Raw genomic sequence first — 24,287 nt, forward strand, 5'->3', positions numbered from 1 at the left:
AAGATGCCTTGGGAGCATCAAGCATCCCAGCAGGGCATGTGGGAATCCAGGGAATTGCCTGGTGCCTGCTCAGCAGCTGGAGGGAATCAGGGTGGCCAATCCATGGGGGTGATTTAAGGGAGGTCCCAGAGCTCAGGGCTGCCTGCTGGCTCTGGGGAGATCACTGGTGTGGCTGCTGGGAGCAGCAGCTTGAAGGCACTGCCTTGGTTTTTGCCTGAATTTCCAAAATCAGTGGAAATCCTGAGGAGTATTTTGTGCTCAATGTCTTGGTTTGCTCATTCCTTCAGTGCAGGTGAGCATTTGGCTTCATTTAGAGTACTGGTTATAGTTACAGTAATTACCACTCTTCTCTCTACCAGCACTTGGGCAGTCTCTGAACTTCACACCTTGTTTGAGGTGAGAGATTGGAAGGAGTGAATTTATCAGAAATACCCCTTGAAATGCCCCCTGCACTGGGGAAATCACTGGTGTGTCTGCTGGGAACAGCAGTGTGAGGGCACTGCCTTGGGTTTAGCCTGAATTTCCAAAACCAGTGGAAATCCTGAGGAGTATTTTGTGCTGAATGTCTTGTTTTGCTCATTCCTTCAGTGCAGGTGAGCATTTGGCTTCATTTACAGCTTGTGGGACAAGTACTGGTTGTAGTTACAGTAATTACCACTCTTCTCTCTACCAGCACTTGGGCAATCTCTGAAATTCACACCTTGTCTGAGGTGAAAGATTGGAATGAATGAGTTTATCAGAAATGCCCCCTGCACCCAGCCTGCTCTGCCAATCTCCCATGGATTCTGCTCCTTCAGACAGGGTGCTAAAATCTCCAGGATAGGTGAGATTAATCTGAATTTTAGATATTGGATGCTCTGAGGCTGCTCACCCCAGGCAGGAGCAGGGACCTGCAGAGGGTGATTCATCCCTGTGCCATCTATCTCAGGGCCAGAATTGCCCTCTGGAAGCTGCTGCTGCCTCTGCAGGGCTGCAAGGGGAGCCTGCAGCAATTGGCACCTGAGAGTTCCAGAATCTCAGCCCAGGCAGCTGAACCCCCTGCCTGGTGTCTGCCTGGCCCTGCTTCCCCAGCTGTTCCCATATTCCTCCCAAATATCCCTGCAGGAATTCCCCAACACCTGCTGCAGGCTGGGATCACCTCCTCCCTATCTATTCCTCATCCCTATTCCTGCAGGGATATCCACCCCTCTGCAGGGTTCATCCTCATCCTCATCCCTTTCCTGCAGGGATTCCCCATCCTCATCCCCTTCTGTCTCCTTCCATCCTGCAGGGATCCCCTCTCATCCCTTGTCCTCCAAGGATCCCTCCTCATTCCCTCCTCAGGATCAATCCCCTCCTCATCCTCTGAACCTCCAGGGATCAATCCCCTCCTCATCCTCCTGTCCTTCCAAGGATCCTCTCCTCATCCTCCTGTCCTTCCAGAAACCACCTCCTCATCCCCCTGTCCTTGCAGGGATCCTCTCCTCATCCCTCCTGGAATCACCTCCTCATCCCTCTGTCCCTGCAGAGCCCAGGCTGAGCTCAGAGTGCAGGATCAGCCCTGCTGCTGTCACTCCCTGCAGGTGACCCATGTGAAGATGAAGGCCACCCTGATTTTCCTTCTCCCCCACGAGGTTGTTTTCATCCTGCAGGGCCGGACTGGCTCTGCAGCTCCCCGTGGATCCATCCCTGTGCCTGCCTTTTCCAGGGAATGGCAGCGGGGTGGGGGGAACTGCCCATCCCCAGAGAAACCTCCCCAGGCAAACTCGCAGCAGATCTGATGCCAGGGCTATGCAAAACAGCTGCCAGGTGAACCAAGGAGAGCTGCACAACCCTGGGCTGCTGGCTTGGGGAGCCAGCTGAGCTTATCTCTGCTTTTCCAGGCACCCAGAGCAGCAGGGTGAAGCCTTGGGGATGGGAATTGCTGCCTTTCCCCATTGAAATCCCAGGGATGTGATGGTGTTCCCGGGGGTTCTTGGGTGAGGGAAGAGATGAGGATCTGACTCCATGTTTCAGAAGGCTTGATTTATTATTTTATGAAATATATTACATTAAAACTATACTAAAAGAATAGAAGGAAAGATTTCATCAGAAGGCTGGCTAAGAATAGAATAGGAAGGAACGATAACAAAGGTTTGTGTCTCGGCTCTCTGTCTGAGCCAGCTGGGCTGTGATTGGCCATTAATTAGAAACAACCACATGAGACCAATCACAGATGCACCTGTTGCATTCCACAGCGGGAGATAATCAATGTTTACATTTTGTTCCTGAGGCCTCGCAGCTTCTCAGGAGGAAAAATCCTAAGGAAAGGATTTTCCATAAAAGACGTCTGCGACACAGGGATTTATTCCCCAGCCTCGTGGAATTTCAGCAAGAGGAGGGCTGATCTAGCAGATTCTGGATGCCATTGTATCTGGCTGGTGCAGCAAAAAAAAAAAAAAAAAAAAAATTCAAGTTGTTGGCTGGGCTGAAGCTCCATGAAAATGAGAGGAGTTCTGGCAGTTTGCAGCAGCAGAGAGAATCTGCTGCCACTTACACTTTTCTTTCTTTTTATCTCCTGGAGCTAGAAAAGATTAAATCTTAAGTGCAGATTGTTTGAACAGCTCGTTCCTTTAAGGAGAGGAATGAGTGCTGCAGTGTGAGTCCTGATGTTGACAGAAACTGGGAGGAAGCTGAGGCTATTTTTATAAAGCATTTGTAGGAAAGTTACAGCTCAACTGAAAGAGGAGAGTTGTTATCCCTATCACACCCAAACCTTGGCTCAGAACTGCGATCACTTGACTCTTACATTTACTGAAACAGAAAAGGAAAAAAAAAAAAAGAGACCAGATTTGTTTGGAAATAAATCTGTGCCCAAACACTGGTGATTTGTGTATCCAGCTCCCATTTACATAACCACTGGCAGCACAAATCACCCCTCCCAGATTTAAATCTCTCCCTCTTGGACATCTAAGGCTGAACTGGTTGCCCCTGGGTCCCTTTGGAGTCAGCCAGGAGGAATTGCCATCTCCAGAGGGCCACTGGTGCCAGGGAGATGGGTGGCTCAGATAGGGCAGGAACGGCCTCTGGAGCTGCCTCTTGCTCCTTCTGTCTGTCCCTGACACCCCAGTGAGTGCCAGGCTCTGGAGTATTTGCCCATCTGGCACAGAATTCCTGGTGGAAGGCTCATAAATCCCCTTTATGTTGATCTGCAGGAATTTGGAGGATGCTGTGGGTGACTTTTGTAGAGGACAAGCAAAAGTCTGAGTGTGTCATGGTTGAACTGGAAGGAGGGAAAAGCAGGAGAGGGGGGAAATGCTGTGCTGGACGATTTGGGGCTGTGTAGGGAAATTCTGTGCAGGGAAATGTGCCAGTGTTCACAGGGGTCTTGGATGAGGGAAGAGACGAGAATCTGACTCCATGTTTCAGAAGGCTGATTTATTGTTTTATGATATATATTACATTAAAACTATACTAAAAGAATAGAAGAAAGGATTTCATCAGAAGGCTGGCTAAGAGTAGAAAAGGAATTAAATGATAACAAAGGTTTGTGACTTGGACTGAGAGTCCGAGCCAGCTGACTGTGATTGGCCATTAATTAGAAACAACCACATGAGACCAATCCCAGATGCACCTGTTGCATTCCACAGCAGCAGATAACCATTGTTTACATTTTGTTCCTGAGGCCTCCCAGCTTCTCAGGAGGAAAAATCAAGAAGGATTTTTCAGAAAGATTTTTCAGGAAAGGTGTCGGATTGTGAGCAGGGAATTCAGGATCTGTGCAGGAAGGTGCTGTGGAGGGGCTGAGCAGGAAGCTCCATTCCAGCTGCTCCTCTCAGGTTCCAAGTTTTGGGGTGAGTGCTGGTGACTCACTGGGACCAGGGATTCCCCTGCAGCTCTTTGAATCTTGCCTCATCACCGCTGAACGCGAGTGAAACTCCTGTCTCCAAGAAACCCGGAGATTACCTTTTCCTTCCTGTTCTATTTTAGCAGCTGGGAACTTTTATTTCCTCCTTCCCTGCTGGCTTTGCTCCCCTTCAGCTGCTGCCTGCAGATGGAATCAAACACCCCCCCCCCACACACACACACACCCCGTGGGGGTTTCAAAGGTAGAAACTGCGGGCCTTGAAGATGCTCCCGCGGTCCTGCTCAGGTGTGTGGATGCTGATTGTGATCACCCATTAACGCTATCAGCATTCCCATCGCTGGATGTGCCCTCCTTGGCTTTTGGGGCTGGAATGGAGCTGGAAGGCAATGAATGAGCCCCATTCCTGGGGAGGGAGCAGCTGGAGAGAGCTGGACAGGGAGCAGAGGGGGTTGGAGCGAGGGAATTACACGGGGAAAAGAGATAAAGGGCTGGGATTGGGGAGGGAGACAGCAGGGTGGGAGGGGAAGGCAGGAAGAGCAGGGCAGAAATGCAGTCAGGCTGGGGAGAGGGCTCAGAGGGGATGGGGTGCAAAGGGTGACGAGAGGGAGATTTCAAATTGACAGGGCAGGTCAGATCCAGTTGGGATGTGGATGGTGAGGAGATTTCAAATTGAAGGTTGGGGAGCAGAGGATGAGGACAGGGAGATTTCAAACTGGGGGAGAAGCTCAGAGCTGGATGGGATGTGGATGGTGAGGAGATTTCAAATTGAGGGTTGGGGAGCAGGGGGTGAGGAAATGGAGATCTCAAATTGAGGGGAAAGCTCAGAGCTGGATGGGGTGCAGGGATTGAGGAGATGGAGAAGATTTTAGCATTGGGGAGGCACCTCAGAGCTGGTTGAGGTGCAGAGGGTGAGGAGATGGAGATCTCAGACTGGGGGGGCAGCTGAGAGCTGGTTGGGGTGTGGATGGTGAGGAGATTTCAGACTGGGGAGAAGATCAGAACTGGTTGAGGTGTGGATGGTGAGATTTCAAATTGAGGGTTGGGGTGCAGGGGGTGAGGAAATGGAGATCTCAAACTGGGGGAGAAGCTCAGATCTGTTTGGGGTGTGGATGGTGAGGAGATTTCAGATTGGGGGAAGCTCAGAGCTGGTTGAGGTGCAGAGGGTGAGCAGATGTCAAGCTGAGGGGGCAGCAGCTCATTCTGCCATGGCCCTGCTCCACAGCACAGTCCCACAGCTCTGTTTCCACAGCCAGTGCTTTTTAAACGTCCCAGATTAAATCTCCAGGGCTGTTTCTAGAGAGCAGCCACCAAGCTCTGTTATCCCTGACTCTCCAATGTTTTGCCATCCGTGGATAATTGTACCAAGCACACTCCCCCTCAGGATCCAGGCTGATTCACCTGGGAATGCTCTGTGCATGGAAAAATGTGTGCTGGGAAAGGAAAAAGGGCTTGTTCGGCTGAGGAAAGTCCATAGCAGAGCTGGATTTGCCCTCCTGCCTGCACAGCTCTTTGCAGGAGCCCTGAACTGCTGGAAAATGTGTTGGAGCTTGATCAGATCCCAGGGCTCTGCTTTGTGGGGAAGGTTATCCTGGAAAAAAAGCAGGAGGCCTGGGGGCTTGTGCCAGTGGGATGTGAACAATTCCAGGCCCTTTATCACAAGCTGGGCTGGACTGGCAGGGAAAGGCCTGGGGATTGTGAAGGGAAAGGCCTGGGGAATGAAAGGAAAGGCCTGGGGAACGAAGGGGTGTCTTGGGGTTGCCTCTGCAGCTCCAGAGCTTCGTGGAATCCCTTCCAGCATTCAACAGGATCTGTGGGGAGCACAACCTTTGCTCTGTGATGTTCTTGATGAATTTGGCAGGTGTGATGGGGAGGGGGGGGGATGTTTATCATCAAAGGGGAATGAGTGAGGGCCTGTGCGGTACCTTCAGGCTGGGACCTGTCTGATTTTTTTCTTCCCCCCTGTGCCTGCCAATCTCTTTTGGAATCAAGGAGACGCCTCTGGAGCGCAACCCCACGGCACCCTGTGTTCCTCCAGGTAGCCACAATTACCCAGTTCCTGAAGGTCCTGGGTGAGCAGCCCTGGCCACCTCCCTGCTGGCCTTTCCCACACTTAGCCCTGGGCTCCCCTGCGCCTTTGTGATGTCCTCCAGCTCACCTCTGCTGGAATCTCCCTCGTGATTTCCCCCACCCTTGGCCAGCTATCTCCCAGGCAGGAACACTTTCATTATCTCTCAGCAAAAAGGCTGGCACCACCTAAATGCTGCAGGAGCCTTCATCCTTCCATTTCTGCACCCTCCTTCTCCTCTCCCTGCTCTTCCAGGGCCAATTTTTTGCTTATGTGTGTCCCAAGTTCTGGAAAGCTCCCACCAGTGCTGTCATTAACACTGAGATGTTTTTCTCTTTGTTTCCTTCTAGGGAATGAACAGAATGGGCTGGACTTTAACAGGCAGGTAAGATGCTCCCTGTCTGCTTTTAATTTTTTATTTATTTTTATTTTCTCCCTTTCTGGAATGGCTGTTTTTTTTATTTGCTCATCATGCTGCAAAGAGATAAAAACTGTTAGGTCAGAAAAAAACCCACAGAATTTTTTCCCAGTTCCCCTTGTGGGATACAATGACAGATTGCACCTCTGCTTTCCCTCTCCCTAATTTATAAAAGTTCAGCTAATTATGGAGTTCCTAAAAATGACCATTTGCTCGAGGGGTTTCCTGGCTTTTACAGTTTTTTAGATCATTATTTAGAAACTAAAAGCACCTCAGTGATGGTGGCAAGGGTACAAATCCATCCCCAAAGTGCTGGGACAGTGGCAGCACCATGGTGGGCAGAGACAAAGGCCGGGGGCTGCCTCAGGAGTGTCAGCCAGCACCAAAAATGAGCTGGTGGGAGGTTTTGGAGTCAAATTCCTGTCTGCAAGTCAGCAGATAAAATATGGGGCAAGCAAACCCCGATTGCAGAAAGAGCAGCTGAGGGGCCGTGGCCCTGCTGTGGGTGCTGCTTTGTCCAGATGAAAGAATTCCCTGGCTCCCTGAGTGCCTGTATGGCTCTGAAAATCCCTGAGTGTCACATCAGGAGGTGACAGCTCTCTGGAGCCCTTGGGGGGAGCAGAGCTGTGGTTGCCCCTGCATCCCTGGCAGTGCCCAAATCCAGGTTGGACTTTGGGTTTGGAGCAGCCTGGGGCAGTGGGAGGTGTCCCTGCCATGGCAGGGCTGGGATGGGATGAGCTTTGAGAAGGAGATTTAAGGCTCCTTCCAGTCCAAATCATCCTGAAATTTTAGGAAAATGCTCTCTGAAAGGCCAAGAGGAGCCTGGAGACCCAGCCCTGCCCTGCTGCAGGATGAGAGCTGGGATGCACAAGGGGCTGCAGCTCCATGCACAGACTGAAGGCTGATCCTGTTCCCTTCTGCATCTCCCCCAAATCCCAGGGCTCCAACCCTTCCCAAAAGCTCCCTGTGAGCAGCAGCACCTTCCCCACGTGGCTTTTTGTGCCTCCAGCTTGCCTTGGTGGCAGTGCAGTGACAAATGTCAGCCCCAGCTCTGTTTGTTTGTTTGCTTTGGCTGCTGCAGCTCTGGGTGGGTCTCCCTTTTCCTACCAAAGGTGTCCTGACACGCTCAGCCATCTTCCAGGAGTTTGGAATCCCCAGCTGCAGACAAAAAGCTCTGTGTGTCTGCAGCCCAGAGCAGGGAGAAGGCTCCAGCCAGGATCCAACCTTTATTATATCATTTATTATTTATATTTATGATATAATTTAGTTTATAATAATAATTTCCTTTTGAGGAAAGGTGATGGAGCAGGGCTGAGTTACAGCCATTGCTGGTCTGAGCCAGGGATGCTGGGGAAGTTGTGGGGGCAGCCAGGTTTGCAGGCAGTAGAAATATCCTCCTCCTAAAAAGAAATTGTGGGTTTACATTCAGTTTTATTTCAGTGTTTTTGGGGGGATTTTTTTGTTGTTGTTGTTTTGAGTTTTTTGGGGCTTTTTTTGGTGTTATTTTTGGGGCTTTTTGTTTTTTTGTGTTTCTTTGGTTTTTTGGAGGTGGTTTGTTGGGTTTTTTTGGGGGGTTTGGTTTTGTTTTGTTTTTTGGGGTTTTTTGTTTGTTTTTTATTTTTTGCAGCATTTCCACTTTTATTTTCCTCCTTCCACCAAAACTCCGCCATAAAATCCAATTCATTTATTCCAGCTTGTCTGTGTAACTGAGTAGCCAACTTAGCTGGGGATTTAGGGCTTAAAAAGCAAAAGGTTCTGAATGAGATGGTTTTATTATTTTATTTTATTTTATTTCTAATCTGCTCTGACTGCCCAGAGCCCACCCAGGGGTTTGCAGTGATGCCAGGGATGGGATGGAACAATCCCTGAGTGGACACAGAGCCGTGCAAGGCTCTTTGTCTCCCTCTCTTGGCCCTCCCAAGGCCATGGGCAGAGTGATTTTAAATCGTTATTATTTAAAATAATAATTGCTATTTGAAAGTATTGTTATTTAAAATAATAATTATTATTTTAAATTGTTCTCCTAAACGAGCAGGAGCCCAAATGCACACGGGCTCCACACTCACATTTAGGGTTGACCTCAGCTGTTGCTGAATTCATCCTCAATTCAGCAAATAGATTTCAAATGATGAGAAAAAAGGAAGAGAGGAGAGCTGGAAATATCAAAGTGTTTTCATGTAAAATCAGGTGCTGCGCTCTTTCATTAGGGGTGGAGGTTGGTGGGTTTTTTAATTTGGTTTGGGGTTTGAGGTTGGTTTTGGATGGGTTTTTCTTTTTCGTTAGCTTGCAATTCAAGTTTTCAAACCGAAGCCAGGGCAGGATGGTTTGAAACCCAACTCCAAACTGACTGCAGGAGCTCTCTTTGCCTTTATTTGGAGTGCTGGGCTCTAATCACTTTGAAGATCATAAATCTCACATCGTTTAAGCCTCTCCCCCAGCCTTTGTAGATGGCCTACATTTCAGGTCTGCTTCCCTCCCTCCCTGCCTGCCGAGTTGCGCTCCAGGCGGGATGGGAAGGGTGGAGTGACCTGGTTAGACCCCAAACCTGCCTCCCAATTCCCTGCTGGGGCTGCTCTCACCCTGCAAACGGGGCAGGGAGGGAAACTCTTGTGGATTTTGAGGTTTTTCGAGCAGTTTGTGGGTCAGCCCTGTGCTTTATGAGAAAGCTGCCTCTGATCCCTCAGCCTATTTGGCAAACATCTCTGCTCTCCCCCCCTTTCCCTCCCCTTCTTCAAACTCTCCTCCCACCTGGATGCAACAGTAATTTGTATGTGAATGAGAGGGGAAAGGGTGTGGATGGAAAAAGCAGCATCTTCAGCCTTGCCTATCTGGTTTGGCTTTTTTTTTTTTATTTAGCGAGTCTAATGCTGCTTGTTTCCTGTTTATGGCCAGGGAAATGCAAAGGCGCAGCAATAAACTTTCACCTTCGCTGCTGGCAGCCTGCACGGGGACATCATCTGCCTGCTGACGGGCTGGGATGGTGGCCAGGGACAGATCTGAGTGAAAATGGGGAAAATTGCCTCAAATTGGGGAGCAGGATGAGGGCTGGGAGTGCTGCAACGGGAGCTGATCCTGCCCAGGTGCTGCGGTCTCTGCTGGGGTTGGATTCCCCTGTAGGAAATTCAGGATTGTTTGTGTTTGTTTCTGTAGCTGCTGTGCAGAGCCAGGTGTCTGGAGCTGAGCCCTGGGATCGGGCTGGGGAGCGCACAGGGATGCAGGGCTGATGGTTTTGGGAGGTGCCAGGGCTTGTGTGAGTGGTGTGAGGGCTGAGCCCGGCTCAGGGAGCTGTGCAGCCATGCTGCAGGACAATGCACAGCTGCATCCATGCACAGCTGCAGGAGGGCAATGCACAGCTGCATTCTGTGCAGGGAATGGGGACAATGCACAGCTGCAGGAGGGCAATGCACAGCTGCATTCTGTGCAGGGAATGGGGACAATGCACTGCTGCAGGAGGGCAATGCACAGCTGCATCCATGCACTGCTGCAGGAGGGCAATGCACAGCTGCATTCTGTGCAGGGAATGGGGACAATGCACAGCTGCAGGAGGGCAATGCACAGCTGCATCCATGCACTGCTGCAGGAGGAGAATGCACAGCTGCATTCTGTGCAGGGAATTAGGAGAATGCACAGCTGCAGGAGGGCAATGCACAGCTGCATTCTGTGCAGGGAATGGGGACAATGCACAGCTGCATCCATGCACTGCTGCAGGAGGGCAATGCACAGCTGCATTCTGTGCAGGGAATGAGGGCAATGCACAGCTGCATTCTGTGCAGGGAATTAGGAGAATGCACAGCTGCAGGAGGGCAATGCACAGCTGCAGGAGGGCAATGCGCAGCTGCATTCTATGCAGAGAATCAGGGCAATGCAGGACAATGGCAGCCCCTTGCTGGTCCAGGGAGGAATGCAGCATCAGCTCTCCTCCTTCCAGGGAGGGAATGAGAGCTCCTCAAGCTCTCCCTTGTTTCTCTGGATTGAAGGCTCTTGGGACAGTAATTCATGTTTGGACTCAGGTGTTTATTTATTATTTCTTATCAGTGAAACAGCCTCACAACCATGAGTTCTGCAGCAAGGCACAAAATGGCAACAATCTCTTGTTCCAAGGTCTTTTAAGACTAAAATATCGAATTAAGAACTGACACCTGGATTATTTTCCCTTTTAACCCAATAACTGATCCCAAAGAGCTGCAATGTGGACTTTTTTGCCTAATTACAAAATCCCACCAAACCCATGAAGAAGAAACCCAGGACAACACCCTGTGCCCTCCATCTTGCTTCCATCCACAGCACACTAAAAATCCCAAAACTTCAATTTCTCACCAAGTGATACACCTACGCTACTCTCTATAATCTAAATTTCTCTCTATAATCTCTAAATTTCACACTTTTGTGGATTCTGGTATAACTTGAAGTCTTTAGGAAACTTTCTCCATGAATGAGGGTCAAAATCAGTGCTGCCCTGGGGGTGAGGGCACCCCAGAGCAGACACAGAAAAATTCCCTGTGGTGCCCTGGGTTTCCATATTCCCTGCTCTCTAGAGCTGGGAGGGGAAATGTCCCCCTTGAAATTATGCTGACAGGTTTTTGTCCATCTTGAAATGAAGCTCACAGGTTTTTGTGTGAGCAGAGCTGGGCAGGGTCTGCCCCTGCTCCCTACCCAAATGTGCCAGGCACTTTTCATGCCAGCAAAAGGCTGACCCTGCAGGACAGGCTGTCATTTGTTTGTCAAACCTGTCATTATCATCAATCACATCAATCTGAAGCTGATCTGGCTGGGAGATCTGACAGAGTTTAGGACAGACAGGCAGGCTCTGAGGTGCCTGAGCAGAGCCCAGCTTCGGTTTTAGTGCTGGTTCTTTATTCCTGTTCTTTGCTGCCTTTGGCTCACCCCAGTCAGGGGATGGAGTGAGGATATGGATTTCCAACAGGCTTCCTAGAAAGCCTTTCCAGCTGGGTCTGGTGAAAATTCTTCCTTTCTAAAAGCAGGTCAAGCATCCTGTGTGTTCCTGCCCTGCTCTCTCAGGAGGTGCTGAAGGGGTTCCCTGTCTAACTCCTCTCCCTCTGTTCATATCTGACAGTCCTGGCCCAAAAAAAACTAATTTTGGAGCTTTGTGTGAGGTTTTACAGGAGGTGCTGAAGGGATTCCCTCCCCTCAGAACCTCCCTGTCTAACTCTCTCCCTGCTCTGTTCACATCTGACAATCCTGGCCTAAAGAAACTTTAATTTTGGAGCTTTGTGTGAGGTTTCACAGGAGGTGCTGAAGGGGTTCCCTAACTCCTCTCCCTGCTCTCTTCATATCTGACAGTCCTTGCCCAAAGAAACTTTAATTTTGGAGCTTTGTGTGAGGTTTCACGGGAGGTGCTGAAGGGATTCCCTACCCTCAGAACCTCCCTGTCTAACTCCTCTCCCTGCTCTCTTCATATCTGACAGTCCTTGCCCAAAGAAACTTTAATTTTGGAGCTTTGTGTGAGGTTTCACGGGAGGTGCTGAAGGAGTTCCCTGTCTAAAGCTCCTTTCCCTGTTCACATCTGACAGTCCTTGCCCAAAAAACCTTTAATTTTGGAGCTTTGCGTGAGTTTTTACAGGAAGTGCTGAAGGAATTCCTTCCCCTCAGGACCTCCTTGTCTAACTCTTCTCCCTCTTCTCTTCACATCTGACAGTCCTTGCCCAAAGAAACTTTAATTTTGGAGCTTTGTGTGGGGTTTCCAGCTTTGAGGCAGCAGGGTGAGTTATCTCAGGGCTCCACAGCTGATGTCCTGTAGGCACACATGTGATGTGAGAGATTCAAAGTGGGCAAACTGAGATGTGAAAATCCCTTTTCAGTGCCATTAATGAGCGCCCTGACCTCATTTGGTACCTTCCACCCACACGTCTGAGGGCTCTTTGCTAATGGGCTCAGCATCCCTGGTGCCGGTGCGAGGTGGGGAGGAGTCCTGCAGACACAGCCCGGCCTTTCCCAGGGATGCTGAGCTCTGTCATTGCACCTGGGATCAGGGGATGCTTCGTGGGCCACTTGCCCCTGGACATTGGGCTGCATTGAAACCCAGGGCCCTGCTCAGAGCTGGGTTCTGGACTCCCATCCTCTGATTCATCGTCTTGTGCTCAACCACAGACAAGTTCTTCCTCCCCTCCATCCTTTTGAAGGTGCACAGGAGGGCCCAGCTCGCTGGGTAGTTTGTTATTAATATCTGGGATGCAAAACTCCCTGCACATTTAATTTCACTGCACCAGGGCTTCCCTCCCCGCCGGGGATCTCTCTCATCGTTTCTCATTCCCACCTCCCCCTGCTCCCATGTGCTCCCTGGATGTCATTGCTGTTCCTGCTTGGGTAGCTCAGGTTTCAGTCTGCCCTCCACATTTCCATCCCAGCCCTGTTTTGCCCTCCTCTCAAGGGGAGGTTCACATCCTGCTTCCTTCTCCCCTCTGGGGATCAATTCAGATTTCACTCTCTCTTCTCCCCGTTGCCCCAGGGCATCAGCCTAAGTTCTTGCATCTGCTTTTCATCTCTTGAGCCTCCCCTGGCTGGAAATCAGGGCCTGACACTGGATCTAAGCTCAGCTCTGCCCTGGCCTTTCCCTTTTGAAGTCTCCCTGCTCTGTCCTAGGGACAGGCTGATTGCATAAATTTGTTTGTGTGCAGGCTCCTCATTGAGATGCAGCCCTTTGGGAAAGCATCAGAGAGAAAGCCCTGGCTCCAGGGAAAGTCCTCTGTGCCTAAATCTGGCCCTGCTTTGCTTAGGACAGATATGCAGAGGAACCCCTTCTTCAGGCTGGGTTTGTTCTGAGTTTGCTGGGAATGAACTCCCAAACAGGCCAGGGGAATTGTGAGGGAAAGGGGGATGCAATTAGGAGCGAGGATTTGGCTGTTTTAATTGTTTTTCTCAGGAGATGGACTGAAACCACTGAATTAATTTGTTGACAGCAGCCCAGAGCTGGCTGCATTTTATCTGTTCCTTAACATCCAGCTGCAGTCCGTTCCCAAACTCCTGCTTTTAAAGGGCAAACTCCATTTACAACGCGGTTCCTGCACCTGTTTGCTTGGCAAAACACCTGGAACAGCTGCTCCAGATCTGCCTGAGAGGGAGAGCCAGAGAGCTTTGTGCAAATTCCCTGCTCCAGCTCTGTCAGAGGTCTTTGTGCAAATTCCCTGCTCCAGCTCTGTCAGAGATCTTTGTGCAAATTCCCTGCTCATCCTTCAGGAAACGCTTTCTGTGCTCACCAGGGACAAGCCCCAGTGTCATGGATCTCTCTGAAGGGTCACAAAACTTGTTTTCCACAGCAGAAACTCAGCCCAGGGCAGGGCTGTCACAACCCAGGTGGCCCAGCACCTTTTTTGAGGGTTGGGTGGCACAAAATGCTGTGCTGGATGTGACTCCCAGGGAGTCACCACTAATGAGGAGAAGGACTCGGAGTCCTTGGAGCCCTTTCATCTGCTGAGCTCCAAGAATTCCCCCCAAACCTGCACCAGCCAGCCCGGGTGGGGCTCTGTACCTGTCCTGCACCAGCACAGTGAGGGGAGGGTGTTGTGATCCCAGCAAGTCCTCTAATTTTGGACATCCAAGGGCATTTTCTCCCTCCCCAGATGTTCTCCTTGTGGGATCAATGGGTTTATCCAGCAGGGACCGTCCTGGATCAATGGGTTTATCCAGCATTTTCTCCCTCCTCATAGATGCTCCCTGTGGGTTTATCCAGCATTTTCTCCCTCCTCATAGATGCTCCCTGTGGGTTTATCCAGCATTTTCTCCCTCCTCAGAGGCGTTCCCTGTTGGATCAATTGGTTTATCCACCAGGGACCCTCCTGGCTGCTTCCCCAGCCCATGGAATTCATGGGGTTGGGAGCTGAGAGCTGGCTCTGAGCTCCCCCAAACCTTGGACTTCATCCCTACAGACAAAATGAAACCCTGTGTGATGCTCTCCTGTCTTCTTCCTCACTCTCCCATCTTCCTCACTTTCCCATCTTCTTCCTCACTCTCCCTTTCTCTCTTAATTGCACTTCTTGGTGTGGTTATTATTGCAATTTTCTGCTCTTCTCCTGTGACAGCTCCCAGTGCCAAACAGTGCCAGGGACCAGCAGGAGAGGCTGTGGAACTGGGATGGAGCCAGCCCCAGCCTGATTCTGAGCTAATTCCCCCTAAAATGTGCTGGGGACTGTGTCCCCACCCAAGGGCAGCGTGGGCACTGTCCCCATAGGTGATTAATCCAGGGACACCCACACAGAGCCAGGTGTTTGCAGAAGGCAGAGATTTCTCCCCATGGGCAAGGGATGCATGGAAAAAAAAATTAAAATTAAAAAAATATTTTTCATACAGGGCAGATTCTCAGCGCAGAAAATCCCAATAAGGCAAATTTGGAGAGGAGCAGGAACGTGCTCAGGCTCCAGGGGACCTGTGTGAGCTTGCAGGAGGGCAGGGGAGCAGCCATGGAGTGGTGTGTGTGAAATCAGGGTGATAAGGAAAGGGGCAGGGATGCAGCCCAGGGTGGGAGCAGAGCAGATAAGCACGGAGGTGTAGGCAGAGGTGGAGTTCTGGAGAGGTTTGGGAGTTGGGCAAGTGAAATGTGGAGAGAGAGAGGTGCAGGGAGCAGTGCTGCAACCCACAGAGGGCTGGGGGAGCCCTGGCAGGGAGACAGGGCAGAAATCCCAGCCTTGATGGTGGGAAATGATGCTTCATCGTAAAATATTCAAATTAAGATGCCTCAAACATTTTTTCAATTTTACAGTGATTGAATAGTTGCTTTTTCGGACATCAGGTTCCACAAGTTATTTTTAAAGAATGACACACGAACCAAATAAATTCCCAAAATTTTAGGCCGAGTTTTAAATGTGTATTGCATCATGTGCAATGAAGTTATGGGTGGACCATGGAGTGATGGGGAATAGTTGTGCCTTCCTGGCATCCAGTCATGAGTGGAGTTCCCCAGAGCTCAGGACTGGGGGCAGCTCTTATCAATGTCTTTATCAGTGATCTGATAAATGATCAATGATCAAGTTGGGAGATGTCACCAAGCTGGGTGGGAGTGTTCATCTGCTGGAGGGCAGGAAGGCTCTGCAGAGGGATCTGGACGGGCTGGATCCATGGGCAGATCCCATTTCCCATGCTTTGAGTGGAGGTTCTGCCCACTGTGATCAAGAAAAGGCATCTCCTGTTAAATGCTCCCAGTTTGGGATGCCCACAGGGAAGGTACCACGTGCCTGGGTATCCCTGCTGAGAGGGAAGCTGCTGTAAGTTGATTTTTCAGTGTTTTTCCAGCAGTTGTGTGCTCCTGAGAGCACCCAGAGGCTCAGTGGGGTCCTGGCCAGGAGCCTCCCACCTGAGCAGGTGTCACCCTGAGCGTGGCCAGGCAGGGCAGGTGCTCTTCCCACCTCTGCTGTGCTTCTCCTCTCCCTGCGCCACAGGTGAGCATTTGAGGTTCAGCACAGCAAAGCGGGGATGACTTCTCTCTCTTCCCTGTTTGTTTGGAAGCAAAAATTCCAGGGAAGAGCTGTATCAGAGAGCCCACAAGAGCAGCCTGTGGTTGTGTTTGTTTTCTCCTGTCGAGCGTGCAGCTTGGCTGCTCCCAAAGTTTTGCCTTCCCACCCTTACCTTGACTCCAGCTCAGCCATTTCCATCCCAAGCTGAAGCTGAGGACAAACCCTATCAGATCTCAGCTCAATTAATAAACTCAAAGGCCTCGTGGAGGGCGATGCAGGTGTGCTGAGGTTTGGGGTTGCATTTGAATTTGCCATGGCTGAGCTTTAGGACAGTCTGGGAGTTGATCCCACGCTGAATTCCTTTCCGTCACGCTGACAGCTTCCAAAAATTCCCAGCTTTCAGCGGGATATAAACGTTGCAGGGTGAATATCGTGGCACTGACATAAAGGTTTCCTGCCTTCTTTCCAGGTGGCTGTTAATCCCTGCTGTATGTGCAGGATAGTACATGTGGAAATAGTAATTGCAACCCCATTATTACTACTATTATTATTGCCATAATTTATTATTAGTGTGTTTTTTATTTTATGGGGCCCACGTGTGCGGGTAATTCACGGCGGAGCGCTTACGCCATCCCAAGGTGGGAAGGCTCAGGGAGCTGCAGGAGCCTCAGATCCAGCTTAATTCCTGTTTCCAGCTTAAATCCTCCTCCCTGAGCCCCAGGCAAAGGGTTTTGGGGCAGCTTGAGGCAGCCCTGCCGTGCTCAGGAGCACTTTGGGGTGACTCAAAGCGTTTTGGGGTGACTCAGAGCTGTTCCTTCTCTGGGTGCTCCAGACCCTCTGTGTGCACCTGATCCTCCTCTCCCCTCTGCTCTGCAGGGCTGAGAGTGAGTCAAACTCCCAAACTCGGCTCTGACTGCGAGATAAGGCAGATGTGGAGGCAGATAAGTGCGTTTCAAAGAGGTCACTGGCTAAATAGGAGCTTCACAACAAATGGGGGTGTCTGCATCTCCCACTGATGTGGTTCCTGCCTGATAACTGGTGAGGAGAGGGCTGCCAGGGCTTGGGTAGGAGAGATCCAGACCTGGATTTGGGAGAGGATTGGAGGCTCTGAATTGGTGGCTGAGTGAGGAGGATGATGGAGCACTGTGTGTGTCACACCAGTTCATCCCAAGGAGGGTTCTGGGCTTTGATAGATGGGGAAGACATTGAGATTATCCCTAAACTGGGATTCCCCATGGAGGGCTCCAGCCCAGCCAGTGGGATCCAACCACCAGCCCATGGAATCTGAAGGGAATTCAAGCAGAGCTGCTCTTCCCAATTTCCCAGTTTTCCCCAGCTCTCCAAGATGTCTGCAGGATGTTTTCACGAGCCGAGCCTTTGCCAGAAGTTCACAGATCAGTTACAAAACAGATGTACCTTTCTCTTTTTTTTTTTTTTTTTTTTTCCTCTCCCCTTCTTCCTACTGGTAAGGAAGAGTTTGTGCAGTAATTGCAGGCAGGTTGGGAGATGTTTTCTTCATAATTCTCCTTCTTATGAAATGTTTATGAAACACCTTCCACAAATCAGTTACGCAAGCGGGCTCCGGAGCTTTGATCATTTTCCATCACCCTCAATGTGTTTCTTAGTTTGTTTTGCTTTTTGTTTTTGTGTTTAGGCCAGAGATAGGTAAGAAACCATCCATCCTTGCAGCTGTTCAAGCCAACTTCGGAAGGGACTCTCTCTTTTGCAGCCAGTCACCCTTCCTGTGTTTTTCGTTCCGTTTGCTCGGGGGCTGACCCTGTTTCGAGGCTGTGAAAACATCCAAACATCCACTTGAGATTTGCAAGTGTGATTCCTGCCCTGGCCCAGGGGAGCTCCCGTGCCTGCAGCTGCCGTTACCTGCTCCCAGCCCTGCCCTGGGCCTCCCCTCGGGCCCCAAAGGGAGGAAGGTGCTGGAGGTTCACAGCCAAGAGCCCCCACGCCTCACCCCAGCCGTGGGCATTTGCAGGTCCTGCTCTTTGCCCTGCTCGTTTTTTCCATGGGATGGTTCAGGTTGGAAGATTCCTTGGCATGGGCAATGAAGCTTCCACCAAACCGGGTTGCTTTCCTTAAAATTTCCCGCTTTCCTGTTATTTTTTTCTGAGTAAAATTCAGTGGGAACAAAGTCTCTCCATGACTTTCTCGTTCCCCTTTCCCCATCCATGATCATCCTATAAAACCAAGATCCTGAGCAATCCCGGTGGGATCTGCTCCTGCTTTTACCCAAATCACTGTTTCTCACTTGCAGAGCTCCCATCAAATACCCCCACGAGGTGATTCTCTGAGGATTTCATCATTTCAACCTTGGTTCTTTATTTTTTGGTTCCTCAAGGTAAACTCTTCCCATATTTGCAGGCATTTTCTGCAAATCCGAGGCAGATGCACTGGGAAAGGGGGAGGCAACTCCTCCCCTCGTTTTATTAATTTGAAATTTACATTATTTTAAGGGAGTCTCATGATATTGAGTGGCCTCGCCCACAATGTGTGTGGTTTTTTGGGGTTTTTTTGGGTTTGGGTTTTTTTTTTTTTTTTAATGTGCACTTGGCAATATTGCTGGTTTAACCAGGGAAAAAAAACCAAAAGAGTGGGATTTGCATAAACCATCCCCAAAATTTTGGATAGATCCCGACCTCCTAATGAACAATTAGCCAGCTGCACAGAGGGAAGAGGAAGAGGAGGGCGAGGTAAATTTGAGCCTAAACCCAATGGAAATAGGTGCAAGGGGGAGAAGGATTTGTCAAGAACCAAAGCCCGGGTTCCCGCCCACTGCGCAGGAGGGAGAATTCCAGGGCCGGGGGAAGGAGCAGTGGGAGATGTTGTTGTTGTTTTTGAGTCGGGAGCCGGTGCTCTGCCAAACCCACCTCCCGTTCTCACATCCAGCCATGCCGGGATGCGGCTACACACCCCTTTGTGCCTGGAGCGCCGCCAGCTCGTCCCGCTTGGCAGCTGCAAAAATTGATTTCAGTTTGGAAATGGCTCGTGCCTCCTCAACACCCCACAGCTCAGGCAGGATCCTCAGCCCGGCTCTCTGAGACGCCAAAATCTTCAATTGCTTGGGACTGCTCAGCCTTGGATGAAGCAGGCAAAAGTTAATTTTTAAATTTTTTTTTTTTTAACAACTTTTTTTTTTAAAATATATTTTTTCTTATTTTTCCTCCAATGGATTCTTTTTAATGCAAAGAACCACGTGCCTGCAGTGACTGGATGGCTCAGGGGTAACGGGGTGTCCTCCTGAGCCTTTTTGCCTGGCGTTCAGTGCCTTATCGCTGCCGATAGCGATCGAGAAGATCTTTCCACCAGATTTTTTTGTTGTTTTTTTTTTTTTTGCCCTGCCAGGCTAAGAGGGATGATCATGCCAACCTGAAAGGTAGGAAAGAGCTGGAATTCATAGCATGTCTACCTCTTGCTGCAAGGAGCTGGGATTATTGCAAAACGAGTTTCGGCGGTGGCCAGAGCTCGAGTTGTAATGAAAGGGGGTGTTGTAATCACCTTCCCTGCGAGCAGCACCTTCCAAAATGCAGAGGGGAACATTGCAGCTCCCTTTTCTGGAGCTGTTGAGCTTCTTGTGATCCCGTTTTCCCCTTTTTCTCCTCTCGTGGAGATCCGCCAAAGCTTGGACTCGATGGTTGTGGAGGTCTCTTCCAACCGGAATTATTCCGCGCGTTTCTTTGCTGTGCTCACATGGGCAGAAAAGCTCCTTCAAGCCCAAAATACTCGCTCGGGATGGGGTTTGTGGAGCTGGATTTCTCATCCCCCTCTGCTGGCAGGAGGCTGCAGGGCCTCAAGGCCCCATCAGTGGGGCAAAGACCCTGCTCACCTTTGAGGGATGGTTTGGGAGGGATCTGGTGGGAACACCTGGGGACGTTCACTGCTCAGAGTCAGGGTGAATCTTCAGGAGTTTCAAGTTGTGTCCTCCGTAGAGTCCTCCTGTTTTTTCCAGTTTTTGGGAATTAGAGGCTCTTCTTGCTGTGATGAGGAATAACCCTTGTTCAGTGTTGAGAAAAGGTTTGGGTCAATCTTTTCTTGGAGGAGAGTTCTGTATCTTTTACCTGCCCCCTGTGCATGGACACTTCTCACTGACCTTTCAGGAATTTACCTAAAAACTTCCAAAATCCTCCCCTCCCTCCTGTCCCAGTCAGCACTACCAAAAGACTTCAGCTCCTACAATAATTGGAACACATTTTTATTATTACTTCTTAATAAATTTTTTTTAAATGCATTAGCTAAGTTAGAAATGAATGTAGAGATTGAGGAATAAACCAGAAACAAGGATTCAGTTCTGGTCCCTGGGTGCATTTTTTTCTAAGAATGTTGATTTAAAAATCATTATTTTCTTGCGGGCAAGAATTTTGCAAGAACATAAAGTAGCTCAAAAAGACCACTAGACACCTGTGAAGTTTTCAAGTTATTTTTCCACAGCTTGTAATTGAGGAAGAGATTTTCCTTGCAATTTCTTGTTGCTTTTTGTTAGAAATTGAACAAATTAATTTGATGCCTGGAGTGCTGCATTTTCAATTCTAGGAGATAACTCTGCTTTTTTGAGGTCTTTTCCTCCATGACCCATCCTTTTCCATCCCCTTGTACCATTCTCTGTTTTGTGCAGTGAAAAATGAGAGGTTTTCTATGTCCAGCCCTCCTATCGGGGATCTGGAAAGGAGAATTGCTTCTTGTCTTCACTAAAACTCCACAAAAGGCTTTAAACTTTGAAAAGCTGCTTGAAATTTGTTGTTTCCTGAAATGTTTTAATTGAGTAAAACGCTTGGCAGAGAAGAAAACCGTCCATGGGATAGAGTGGGGAGCAGGAGTGTGGATAACCCTGATTTTCAGCAATGGAAACAGCACAAAAATCCCTGAGAGGAGCCTCCTCCAGCCTCTTGGATCCCAGCTGCCCTCTGCTCACCCCTGCTCCCTAATTCCACCATTCCTTTGCTCTTTTTGCAGATTAAAACCGAGGACCTCAGCGACTCCTTGCAGTCTGCCATCCCCCCTCGGTCGGGGCACCTCGTGCAGGGATCATCCATGATGCCAGGGAGCCAAATTGCAGGGGTGAGTGGCCTGAATCCCAGGAAAAGGGTGAGGAACACTGAGCTGGAAAAGTGAATCCTCATCTTCCTCCTCCTCGGCTTTTCCTTGCGGGTTTAAAGTTGGACTGGACACGTGCTGGGGTGAGATTTCTCTGAGGGTTTGAAACCACCCCATGGTCAGGAAATCCCTTGGCTGCCCCAAAATCCCAGGAAAAGGGGCTGCTCCTGATCCCCTCCCCAAATTCTTTTTGCCAGAAAGGATGAGGAACACTGAGCTGGAAAATTGAATCCTCAGCTTTTCCTTGTGGGTTTAAAGTTGGACTGGACACGTGCTGGGGTGAGATTCCCTCTGAGGGTTTGAAACCACCCCATGGTCAGGAAATCCCTTGGCTGCCCCAAAATCCCAGGAAAAGGGGCTGCTCCTGACCCCCTCCCCAAATCCCTGTGGCCAGAGAGGGTGAGGAACACTGAGCTGGAAAATTGAATCCTCATCTTCCTCCTCAGCTTTTCCTTGTGGGTTCAAAATTAGGCTGGACACGTGCTGGGGTGAGATTTCCTCTGAGGGTTTGAAACCACCCCATGGTCAGGAAATCCCTTGGCTGCCCCAAAATCCCAGGAAAAGGGGCTGCTCCTGACCCCCTTCCCCAAATTAATGTGGCCAGGGAGTGTGAGGAACACTGAGCTGGAAAATTGAATCCTCATCTTCCTCCTCCTCAGCTTTTCCTTGTGGGTTTAAAGTTGGACTGGACACGTGCTGGGGTGAGATTCCCTCTGAGGGTTTGAAACCACCCTATGGTCAGGAAATCCCTTGGATTGGGAATAATTGGAGGTTGAGGCAGCACCGTGGGGAAGTGTCTGATAATGCTTGCCCTGCTCTTCCTCATTCATGGTGTCTGGTTAATGCCATTGCTGGAGATAGGGTTCTACACCAGATTAACTCCTAATCTCAGCCTCTTGTTGCCTCAAATTGATTTACACCAGGGGAGAAATTAATTCCTCCAGGGAATTTTTTTTTTTTCCTGAGGTAAAAATGTGGAGTTCAGCACTGAAGTCCTCAAGGGAATTTTTTTTTTTACCTAAGGTAAAAAATTGTGGAGTTCAGCACTTAACTCTTGTTAAATTCTAGTGGAAGTTGGATGCCAGGCAGCCACAGAGATGCTCAGGAATCCTTTCCTCTCTTCTTTCATGGGTATTCAGATCCATGATACAATTTAGGGATTCTTAATCCCCTCAGTCTTCAGAGCAGTCCTGTGGGATGCAGTGTTGGTGAGCTGGGACAGCCTGCTGCAATCTGCTGAGAGATTTCAGGCAGTGGAAATGTTCTGTCTGAAGAAAAAGCTCTGGAAATGCTTCATCTGAAAAAACTGAAATCTGAGAGGTTTCACTGTTCTAACAACCAGAGTTTGATTGCCTCAAAAATGTCTTTATCAAGAGTTAATTTTTCCAGGGAAAAGCAGACACTTCCCCACATGGATGTCTTTGTCTGCATCAAATTCTTCTCCTGTACTTGAAACTTTTGGCCCTGCAGCCCCAAAATTCCCCAAATTCAGAGAGAATTCTTCTCCTGCACCTGAAACCTTTGAATCTCCAGCTCAAAAATGTCACCAAGAGTAAACTTTTCTAGGGAAAAGCAGACAATTCTCCACATGGAGGTCTCTGTATGCACAGAATCTTCTCTTACACCTGAAACTTTTGGTCCTGCAGCCCTCCAGCCCCTCAAAATACAGAAATTAAGCGTGGATTTGTGAGGAGCATAAATCCTTGATTTTTATTGTTTCCTTTGCTTTTTTTTCTGCAGGACATGAGCTCTCTCCACACCCTGCAGCAGCTGGTGTTGCTTCCTGGGCACATGCAGTCAGTCCCCCAGTTCCTCCTGTCCCAGTCTCAGGCAGGACAACAAGGTAAGAGAAGGAAAAGTTGAAATTATTCCTTTTTTGGGCAACCTAAAAACAGAGGCCAGACAAAACTGAGAGAATAAAAGCGGTTCTGTTTATTGAAGGGCCTTCAGGTACATTTAGGGTTGACAAAACCCACCCAAAAATGGAGAATTGGTGGTGGATTTCACACTTTTATAAGTTTGGTCCATTTGCATTTTGGGGGTGAATCTGCCAATTCCAGCTTCAGGTAATGAAGTCATTGAGCCCCAGTTTGCTGCCCCCAACTCCCTTTTGTTCCCATCTCTGGCCCTGAGGCAGTGAGGTGTCCTTGACTGCCAGGCCTGGAGAGGAATTGCTGTGTCTGCCCCAAATGGGGAAGCAGCAGCTCCCACTGTGTGTGGGGTTTGGAGTTCTGCACTAAAGAACTGCAGGGTTACAAATATGTGAAAAATATGATAATATACTGTTATTAAATATAATTTATTATGATTATTATTATTATTAGTAGTAGTAGTAGTAGTAGCATTAGTATCAAATATCACATCATCTCTTTCAAATAGATAGAACATAGAAAAACTGAAATCCTGGAGAGGAATTGTTGTGTCTGCCCCAAAATGAGGAAGCAGCAGCTCCCACTGTGTGTGGGGTTTGGAGTTCTGCACTAAAGAACTGCAGGGTTACAAATAGATGGAAAATAATAATATACTATTATGATTAATTTTTTATAGTAGTAGTGTTAGCATAGTATTAATATCATATAATCTATTCAAGTAGGTGGAAAACAGAAAGCTAAACCTGGAGAGGAATTGTTGTGTCTGCCCAATGGGAAGCACAGCTCCACTGTGTGTGGTCTGAGTTCTGCACTAAAGAACTGCAAGGTTACAAATATGTGAAAAATAATAATATACTGTTATTAAATATAATGTTATTATTGGTAGTAGTGGTAGTAGCATTAGTATTAAATATAATATAATATAATCTCTTTCAAATAGATGGAAAATATAAAATATAAAAGCTGAAATCCATGGTAGAGGATTGCTGGGGTCTGCCAAAGAACACAGTACAACTATGTGGGAGATATAGGATTAAATATAAAGAACTACAGTTAATTATTATGTAAATTAATTTATATATTATAATTATTTATTATTTGTATAATATTAATATTAAATATAATACCATCTCTTTCAAATATGTAGAAAATAGAAAAGCTAAAATCCTGGAGAGGAATTGTTGTGTCTGCCCCAAATGGGAAACTCCACACTGTGTGCGGAGTTTAGACTTACACACTAAAGAACTGCAGGGTTACAAATAGATGGAAAATATAATAACGTACTATTATTAAATATAATTTATTATTAATGTTAGTAGTAGTATTAAATATCATATAATCTCTTTCAACTAAATGGAAAATATAAAAGCTGAGAGAAATTGTTGTGTCTGCCCAAAACGGGGAAGCAGAAACTCACAATGTACATGGAGTTTAGAGTTCTACACTAAAGAACTGCAGGTTACAAATAGATGGAAAACATAACAATATTCTATTATTAAATATAATTTATTGTTATTGGTAGTAGTAGTAGCAGCAGCATTAGTATTAGTATTAAATATAATATCATCTCTTTCAAGTAGATGGAAAATAGAAAAGCTGAAAT

At 48.5% G+C, this 24,287-nt stretch overlaps 1 protein-coding gene across 1 annotated transcript in view; it reads left to right on the forward strand.

Annotated features, from left to right (window-relative positions):
- The window catches only part of POU2F3 (POU class 2 homeobox 3), a 53,245-nt gene that overhangs the window by 15,325 nt on the left and 13,633 nt on the right, over positions 1-24,287 (forward strand). Inside the window, 3 exon segments of the mRNA XM_064732029.1 lie at positions 6,242-6,276; positions 20,673-20,777; positions 22,554-22,656. Coding sequence (XP_064588099.1) covers positions 6,242-6,276; positions 20,673-20,777; positions 22,554-22,656 — 243 coding nt within the window.

This window comes from Zonotrichia leucophrys, chromosome 24, assembly GCF_028769735.1.
Source record: "Zonotrichia leucophrys gambelii isolate GWCS_2022_RI chromosome 24, RI_Zleu_2.0, whole genome shotgun sequence".
Taxonomy (NCBI): domain Eukaryota; kingdom Metazoa; phylum Chordata; class Aves; order Passeriformes; family Passerellidae; genus Zonotrichia; species Zonotrichia leucophrys.